Source organism: Salvelinus alpinus, chromosome 25 (genome assembly GCF_045679555.1).
Source record: "Salvelinus alpinus chromosome 25, SLU_Salpinus.1, whole genome shotgun sequence".
Taxonomy (NCBI): domain Eukaryota; kingdom Metazoa; phylum Chordata; class Actinopteri; order Salmoniformes; family Salmonidae; genus Salvelinus; species Salvelinus alpinus.
Genome location: NC_092110.1, coordinates 33172532 through 33181645, shown reverse-complemented (window position 1 = coordinate 33181645; position 9114 = coordinate 33172532). Strand labels below are relative to the sequence as shown.

Sequence of the window (9114 nt, the reverse complement as noted above, 5' to 3'; positions counted from 1 at the left end):
CAAAGTAAATCACTGGCAGTGACATTTCCCATCTAACATGAGCATAATTATTTATGAATAGGAATCAAAATAATTGCAATATCACTGCATGCTAAAATTAAATTATTCAAATGATTGTGTGCAAGATAACCTATAAACATTCATAACATGTCTTGTTTGTAATATAGTTAAATAATATGTAATTAATCTGGACGCTATAATCAGCAGCTTGAAAGTCATTAAGGGATAATTTCACAACATTTAGCACTTATGAATGAATCTTTTTTAAAGTGGGTGTTAATAATGACATACTGGTAAGTATGTACCGTTTAACTATTTTAATTGCGTTATATTTATATAATTTACTACTGTTTTGGGTATATTTCATGTGTCAATATGATTACAAATGTTACGTGCAATTTCTGACATGAAATAACATTTGATATACCCTTTTTCACTTGTCCCCTTTTCAGACATGGCGACCACCAAATGAGTACCGAACCTGTTGCCTGTTAAGGGCATCAGAAAACGAATGCTTTGAGGTAACTGTTCTTTGATGGCTAATTTCTTGGCACCAAGAGTCTTGGTTGCTTTGAACTTGAGCGGTATACTCGAAATATATCTTGTCTCTTGGAAATTCACGTCATGGCAGTGGACTCATCAATTACTGGAATTAGTGCATACATTACATGGAGAAGTGTACCTGGGATTGGATGCATATTGCAGACGGCGTGTGGATATTACATGCTGGACTAGAAGGTTGTGTTAAGGTATATCCATCTATTTATACACAGGGTATTTTCCTAACATTGAGTTGCACCCACCCCTTTTTGCCATCAGAACAGCCTCAATTCGTCGGGGCATGGACTCTAAAAGGTGTCGAAGGCAATCCATAGGGATGCTGGCCCATGTTGACTCCAATGCTTCCCGCAGTTGTCTCAAGTTGGCTGAATGTCCTTTGGGTTGTGGACCATTCTTGATACACACAGGAAACTAATGAGCATGAAAAAACCCAGCAGCGTTGAAGTTCTTGACACAAACTGTCTCGCCTGGAACCTACTACCATACCCTGTTCAAAGGCACTTAAATATTTTGTCTTGCCCATTCACCCTCTGAATGGCACACACACATTCACAATTGGTCTCAAGGCTTGAAAATCCTTATTTAACCTGTCTCCTCCCCTTCATCTACACTGATTGAAGTGGATTTAACAAGTGACATCAATACGGGATCATAGTGTCCACCTGGATTCACCTGATCAGTCTAGGTCATGGAGAGAGCAGATGTTCATAATGTTTTGTATATTCAGTGTATATTGAAGGCTAGGAATATTTTTCAGATACTGTATATCCTTGACAAAGGGTGTTTTTCTTTCCTCACAATGAGGTATTTATTTACAAATTGATACACATGGTGGTATTATGACCTTAGATGAGATATTGCTTTAATGTTATTCTAACCTTTGTTCAGTGTCCCAAAAAAGAAAATTAATGTAAATGTTTACGCTTTTAACTTCAGTCATGTTGTTTAAAGCAATACTCCTGTGTATGATTTTACCATAGTGTTGTGTAGATGCGAAATGTAGCAATACATCTGTGTGGAGAAAGTCAGTACTACAGTATACTGCTGTACTACACATTTCCAACAATCACGTGTGTTTTGAGTACAAGATCAAAAACAAACTCGATGTGGCTTTTCCCTCCTACCCTTTTACATTTTATAGTGAAAAATAAAGTATTTTCCTACAATATCTTAATTTGTGGGGGTCAATTGGTTATTTCATTAAATTGCTCACAATCAAAATGTATTTCAATGAATTTTCCATCAACATTGTCAAAGGATTGTTATTTTATGATGATTATTAGAATATCCATTCAAAGTCTTTGGCTCTCTACTGCCCTTCATTTGGATCAAACAAACAGTCCTCAGCCATTTAGGAAGTACAAATAGAAGTAGTCTTGCTATTAATTACAGTACACACAATGATAAAAGGTAGACTACATTTATTTCCTATATTGCAGTGCAACAATCAGCATACAATAGAAGTTAAATCTGAAATGGAAAAATAGCTACAAAGATGACACTGAGGAACGTGTAATGTCAACATTATTTCACTATACAGAAAATAATAAACAAGGATATCACTCATTATTAAATTGTTAATAAATTATAACTGCTGGTCCACAATGAGATGACGGACTCATAAGAAAGTCAAATATCAGCAAATGGAGTCAAGTAATCTAGATATCAAACCTGAAGGACAAAATAACACAATCACACTTACAAACTTTCAACATGGTTATAGATGGGTTAGCAGCTAGCTGACATCATCACGAAAAAGATGTACACGCGTTTCCATGGGGCAGTCGTCAGCGGTGTTTGTTGTGATTCTGGACGGACAGATTGCTAGCAAGAATGACAAACTGCCACGTGGGAAAGTGTAAGTGTCTCGTTTCATCTTGTTCTTGGTACCATGTCTTGTTTTGAGGTGTTTTGACTTATTTCATGTCAATAATAATATGGCTAGAATTCGCTAGCTAGCTAAACAACTAACAATGTATTTGAGAGACAAGTGGTCATTGTGCACATTTATGTTTTCAATAAACATTGGAGATTAAATATAGTTTACATGTTGTCAACAATTTAAGCCAACACCGTCTGTTTCGCCCCATTGGTTGTGCACGCATCAGTTTTGTTGCTAAACCAACCCATCTATTAAAATAGTTTGACAATTGCATTTTATATTAGTGGTGAACAGAAAGCGCTTGGGAGTTCACTCTGAAAATACATTTACAAATGCCTACAAATCTTATGATTGAAAATAAATTATAAACTTATTTTAAAAGGTCCACTGCAGCGGTTTTTGTCTCAATATTAAAATAATTTCTGGGTAACAATTAGTACCGTACTGTAATTGTTTTCAATTAAAATAGTCAAAAAGGAACAAAAAATAGCTTCTTAGCAAAGACCAATTTTTAAGCAAGAATTTAGCTAGGACTATCTGGGAGGGAGGGGGAAAACCGACAATTTGCTGTTATAGGCAGAGAGGTTCGGAACTCTTTCTCACTGGTCTATTAACTAATTCACCATGGAAGGCCACATCTACATCCCATCAAAACAGGCTGAAATTTCAGACGGTCTTTTCAAACATCTCTTACACATTATCAGAATTTTCACAGTATTATTCCAACCTCATATTGTATCTTTGAAATATGTATAAAACACAGGAAAATCATGTTTTTGACTACACTGGGCCTCTTAAATGAGAAGTTCTTAGATGAGAATATATTGTGTCACCATGGCCTACAAATATAGTGCTTGAGGTTTTTTTCTCCATGACATATTCCTAGATAATAGGTAGAATCTACCACTGTGTGGCCTTCTCTGTCCCACTATTGTTCGTGGAGATATGTTCTGATGAAGGTTGGCTGCCAGAAAGCTCAGCTATAATTAAGTTACATTTGCATCTGACTGGATGTGTGCAGATACTTTTTCCTGTTTCTCCAACTATGACAAATAAAAAAAATATTAGATATTTGGAAAGTGTATATTTTCACAGCACCCCAAAGTGGTTTGTGCTCCACTTAATCTATGAGAGTTGTGGGTTAACAATGACATGTATAATTCAGTATTAGCTAAAATTAAGATGTTATTGTAGATACAGTATAAAAAATACAAAGTGTAGTAACTAAATGTAACATGTCCCAGCATCACTGCAGCAACAAATAATCTGTTCTATTTGGACAATAACACTACTTATGACCTGCTTTATGCTGAACAGGTCAACTCTAAATCCTAATTATACAAGATGACATGTCGACACACTCAGTTATTCCCAGAACTCATAAAGCCAAATACTTGTAACATTTATTCAATCAAATATAACAGTTCCAACAGTGCTTCCTTATCATTTAACAATGAAACAAGGAAGTGCAGCTTTGAAACGTGTTTCAATAATATCAAATAGTTTTAAGGCCTCGTAGTAAAAATTGAATTTAAGATGGGATGTATATTGGTCTTTATTTTCACACAGCAAAATAAACAAAACCAACAAAAATGATAGAAATCTACTTTTAAAACACACAACAAAGATCTAAGTAAAACTTTGAAATGCCCTCGGTGAGATAACTAACCGTTGACCGAGTTTGGGAAACGCTGGGCTATCTGTGCACGTTTTGGTTTTAGCCCTAACATTACACAGCTGATAAAAATGAGCTTGATCATTAGTTGATTATTCGAATCAGCTGTGTAGTGCTAAGGCAAAAACATGTACCCCTTGGTTTGGGAAACCCTGCGTTAGCCTGAAAGGCTGCTATGATAGAGGGTGCTTCTGCCCTTTTCCCATTATTTATTGCATTCCTACTGAGCCTATGGACATGGGTGGTCCCTCTGGCTCACTGGAGGAGGTTCTGTAGCATGGCTGTGGCATACGTGGGCCTGGCCTGCTTGCTTTCAATGGCATTTCGCAGGTATGTGATCCCGTCGCAGCGTTCCCAGATCTCCTCAAACTGCCGAGGCAGGATCTCAGCCCCTCTCTTCCGGGTCAGCCCGGTCTCTTCCAGGCTTAGCTCACACATCTCCATGTCGTCTTTCCCTGAGGATGGAGGGAGGGAGATAGAGAGAGACACTGACAGTCAAAACAGGATTTAATAGGGTAGGGAGAATGCATACACAGAGAATATATATGATTGAATAGGGATATTTTCAGGACACACGTACAAAACCATCTACTTGACACACTCATAATTACTGACCAACTAAATGTAATAACTAAAACATGCACTAATACATACTGCGCTTAGAGTTTCATATTACAAACACATCAATGTACATATCCAGAAGATATCAAAGCTGATCCAGCTAGAGGTACCCACCTGCCACCAGCAGGATGGGCTGCTTGTCTGGGTGCAGTTCCAACTGCCTGGCGATCCAGGGCCCATCAAAGTGGGCGTACCACCAGCCCTTCTTCTTGTTCTGGGGGTCCTTGTACTGGTCAGCGGGCCGGATGAAGGGAATGCGGAAGTATCGTTGCTGGCGGTTCATGGCCATCTCCTGCTGCTGGGTGGCCACGGCCGGGGCCAGGTTCTGTTGGGCTGTATGTGGCGGGTTTGATGTCATTATACTGCCAGATATGATATGTGATCACATTTGGAATTAGGGGTGTTTTTGTTTCGTAAGAGGAGCAATCCTGTGTTGGTCCCGTGTGGCTCAGTTGGTAGAGCATGGCACTTGCAACGCCAGGGTTGTGGGTTTGATTTCCACGGGGGACAAGTATGGAAAAAGAGTATGAAAATGTATGCACTCACTACTGTAAGTCGCTCTGGATAAGAGCGTCTGCTGAATGACTAAAATGTACAATTTTATACAGAGAAGAGTCCATTAATGTTTGAAGCAATTTCCTCTCTGAAGTTAAGAGCATGACTGAGTTGAAGGGGTGAATCTTTGGGTGGTGGAAGTAAGCAAAAACATGAAACTCTGAAAATATGAGACATCAAAGATGAGATAAAATACACAAACGCATGCCATGGGGGGAAGCCAGGTAAGCTGCTTACAAGGCAGACTTTCAAGTACTTGCTTCCTGAAGCCAAACCAAAAGGCAAAGTAAATGGGACCTTCGAGAAAGCTTTCACATCAATAGAGACATATGCAAATACAGGGAAAGCAACTAAATCTGTCTGTTCCTGGGATGAAAAAGAAATGAAGGGCAAACAAGGAGACTGTAGCTTTCATGTGCGTAAAGAATACATTTACTTTAAAAGTGTTTTTTGGGGTCCGAGGTGAATGCATCATGCTTAGCTGGTTTCTGAGCCCGAGGTGAATGTATCATGCTTGGCTGTTTTCAAATCAAATCAAATTTTATTGGTCACATACTCAAGGTTAGCAGATGTTATTGCGATTGTAGCGAAATGCTTATGCTTCTAGATCCGACAGTGCAGCAGTAACAGGTCATATTTAACAATTCCACAACAAAACCTAATGCACACAATCTAGTAAAGGAATGGGATGAGAATATATAAGTATAAAATATATGGATGAGCAGTGACAGAGCGGCTAAGATGCAATAGATAGTAAAGAATAGATAGTGAAGGGTACAGTACACAGTATACATATGAGTTGAGTAATGCGAGATATGTAAACATTCTTAAAGTGACATTATTAAAGTGACTAGTGTTCCATTTATTAAAGTGGCCAATGATATCAAGTCTGTAGGTAGGCAGCCACCTTTCTGTGAACGCATCATGCCTGGCTGGTTTCCGGGTCCGAGGTGAACGCATCATGCCTGGCTGGTTTCCGGGTCCGAGGTGAACGCATCATGCCTGGCTGGTTTCCCGGTCCGAGGTGAACGCATCATGCCTGGCTGGTTTCCGGGTCCGAGGTGAACGCATCATGCCTGGCTGGTTTCCCGGTCCGAGGTGAACGCATCATGCCTGGCTGGTTTCCGGGTCCGAGGTGAACGCATCATGCCTGGCTGGTTTCCGGGTCCGAGGTGAACGCATCATGCCTGGCTGTTTTCCGGGTCTGAGGTGAACGCATCATGCTTGGCTGTTTTCCGGGTCCGAGGTGAACGCATCATGCTTGGCTGTTTTCCGGGTCCGAGGTGAACGCATCATGCTTGGCTGGTTTCTGGGTCTGAGGTGAACGCATCATGCCTGGCTGGTTTCCGGGTCCGAGGTGAACGCATCATGCTTGGCTGGTTTCTGGGTCTGAGGTGAAAACATCATTCTTGGCTGGTTGGAGCGAGTGGTCATGGTAGTGCACCACTAAACCCGATGAGGCGTCGTGGCAGCTGAGTCTTATTGGACGGGAGCTACAGTAGGTTTTGGAGCCGGGCTTTTTAGAATATAAATTGAATGTCTGAAAAGAACATGCGGGCTGTTTATAAAATGTGCATTAATCCTCCTCCATCATCATGAGAAGAGATGACGCCATGGACACACCCCTGTTTTTACCGTCTAGGGCTCACTGGAGCATTGCTGATTTTTCTTGCTTCTATTCCACGTTAATACGACAGGAATGCAAATATGTGACATTTTCCCATTTTAAAAGCTTGCCAGGCACATTGGTCAAGTAGTGTTGTCATGATACCAGAATTTTGACTGATACGATACAGTTTTAATATCACAATACTCGATACCATCATGATACCAAACTGGTACCACAGCAAATAAAAGAAGGCATATTAACCAAAGTGACAGAATGGCACTTGATCCAGACAGATAACTCTGCTCCCCCTACAATCGCTGGGCATCTTTTCAGTTCAACATCATTTCATTTGAAAAAGGTTACATAAAAATATTTTAGAGACAGTTGATTAATTAATGCATACATGGCTATATAAATCATACACTCAATTTTACTTTGTTTTTTACCAATCTAACTACATAACAGTAATAATTTATTTGAATGGTAAATCTCTATTGATAAACTGGGTAAATCAAGGCCTATTCACAATACAGGTGAATGCATATTCAATAGTAGTCTGTGCATGCATTGAGTTACTGAGCCTGTTTTGGCTGATTTCATGGGGCTTCAGATGACAATCTGTTTGCCTTCCATTTGGAACTTGTGTTGTACTGATCAACATTTGCATAGAAATATCTTCTTTTAGAAAAGTGTGCCCTGTCTCTTTAACCAGTAAGAACGAGGCCAGAGGGGCCGGCCCGTCAGAGCCCTATTCACACACACAGTTTGTTCAATAGATCATCTTTGGAAGAAAGAGACTGATGAAATGAATAAATAAAGTTTGTGGCAATCAGCTTTGAAATCAGCATATTTTGCGTTATGGTTTGCATATTATCACAAACAAAGTACTGATGTTCTAGTAAGGGAAGTTATCCTACAAAGCTGGAAGCTAACGGTATATTCTTACGTTGTAATGTGTTCTAGCTGGTAAGGACATTGTTTTGCCAATAGCTTCAACAGTTTTACATGCCGTGTTTCATTACTCAAGTGTGTTAACTTCTGTGCAGCATGAGGGAGGAGCTAACATGATGCAGACTCCTAGCGCAGGCTAAGTGGAGCATGAGTGAGGAGCTAACATGATGCAGACTCCCAGTGAAGGCTAAGTGGAGCATGAGGGAGGAGCTAACATGATGCAGACTCCTAGCGCAGGCTAAGTGGAGCATGAGGGAGGAGCTAACATGATGCAGACTCCCAGAGCAGACTAAGTGGAGCATGAGTGAGGAGCTAACATGATGCAGACTCCCAGCGCAGACTAAGTGGAACATGAGTGAGGAGCTAACATGATGTGGCCCAAGAAACTGATAAAAAAGGATGCTACTGTAGAAAACGCGGAGTCCTTAATGGACACAAATTGTGATAGCGGGGTTAAGCCAGAACACGTTAATGTCTGAACACAATCCTGGGTTGAGGAGGGCAGTCTACAGTAGCACAACATCCCAGGACGGGGAATCTCACTCACCGTAGTCAGTGATAGATTTGGGGGCCCTCTGCTCAGCAGCTGTGTCACGCTTCTTGTTCTTGGATTTCCAGGCGTGGTAGACCTTGAGACGGCGATGGAACTCCTCCCTGCATGCCGCCAGCAGCTCAATATCTACACAGGGATGACAACAGTAAATTAAACGTGCTTAAGGTTATAGGAGTAGGCCCTTCTCTTTTATGCCTCCATTAATGTAATTTCTGTGAAACAAATGTGGAGTATTTTCTATACCACCTTTACCAATAAAATATAGACTGAAAAAAATATATAAACGATAAACGCAACATGTAAAGTGTTGGTCCCATGTTTCATGAGCTGAAATAAAAGATCCCATACAGTTTCCATACGCCCAAAAATATTATTTCTCAAAAATGTTGTGCACAAATTTGTTTACATCCCTGTTAGTGAGCATTTCTCCTTTACCAAGTTAATCCATCCACCTGATAGGTTTGGCATATCAAGAAGCTGATTAAACATGATCATTACACAGGTGCACCTTTGTCTATACAATGCCACAGAGGTCTCAAGTTTATGGAGAATGCAATTGACATGCTGACCGCAGGAATGTCCACCAGAGCTGTTTCCAAATAATCAAATGTTAATTTCTCTACCATAAGCCGCCTCGAACGTCGTTTTAGAGAATTTGGCAGTACCTCCAACAGGCCTCAACCTCAGACCACGTATAACCATGCCAG

At 40.3% G+C, this 9114-nt stretch overlaps 1 protein-coding gene across 2 annotated transcripts in view; it reads right to left on the bottom strand.

Annotated features, from left to right (window-relative positions):
* Positions 1–1965: 1965 nt before the first annotated feature.
* Positions 1966–9114, bottom strand: part of LOC139553821 (unconventional myosin-VI-like) — a 115780-nt gene continuing 108631 nt past the window's right edge. For both annotated transcript variants that reach the window (XM_071366537.1, XM_071366538.1), the window contains 3 exons: positions 8402–8533; positions 4854–5072; positions 1966–4573 (listed from right to left, as the gene is read on the bottom strand). In XM_071366537.1, the coding sequence (XP_071222638.1) occupies positions 4374–4573; positions 4854–5072; positions 8402–8533 (551 nt within the window). In that variant the 3' untranslated portion in view covers positions 1966–4373. The remainder of the gene's footprint in view (positions 4574–4853; positions 5073–8401; positions 8534–9114) is intronic.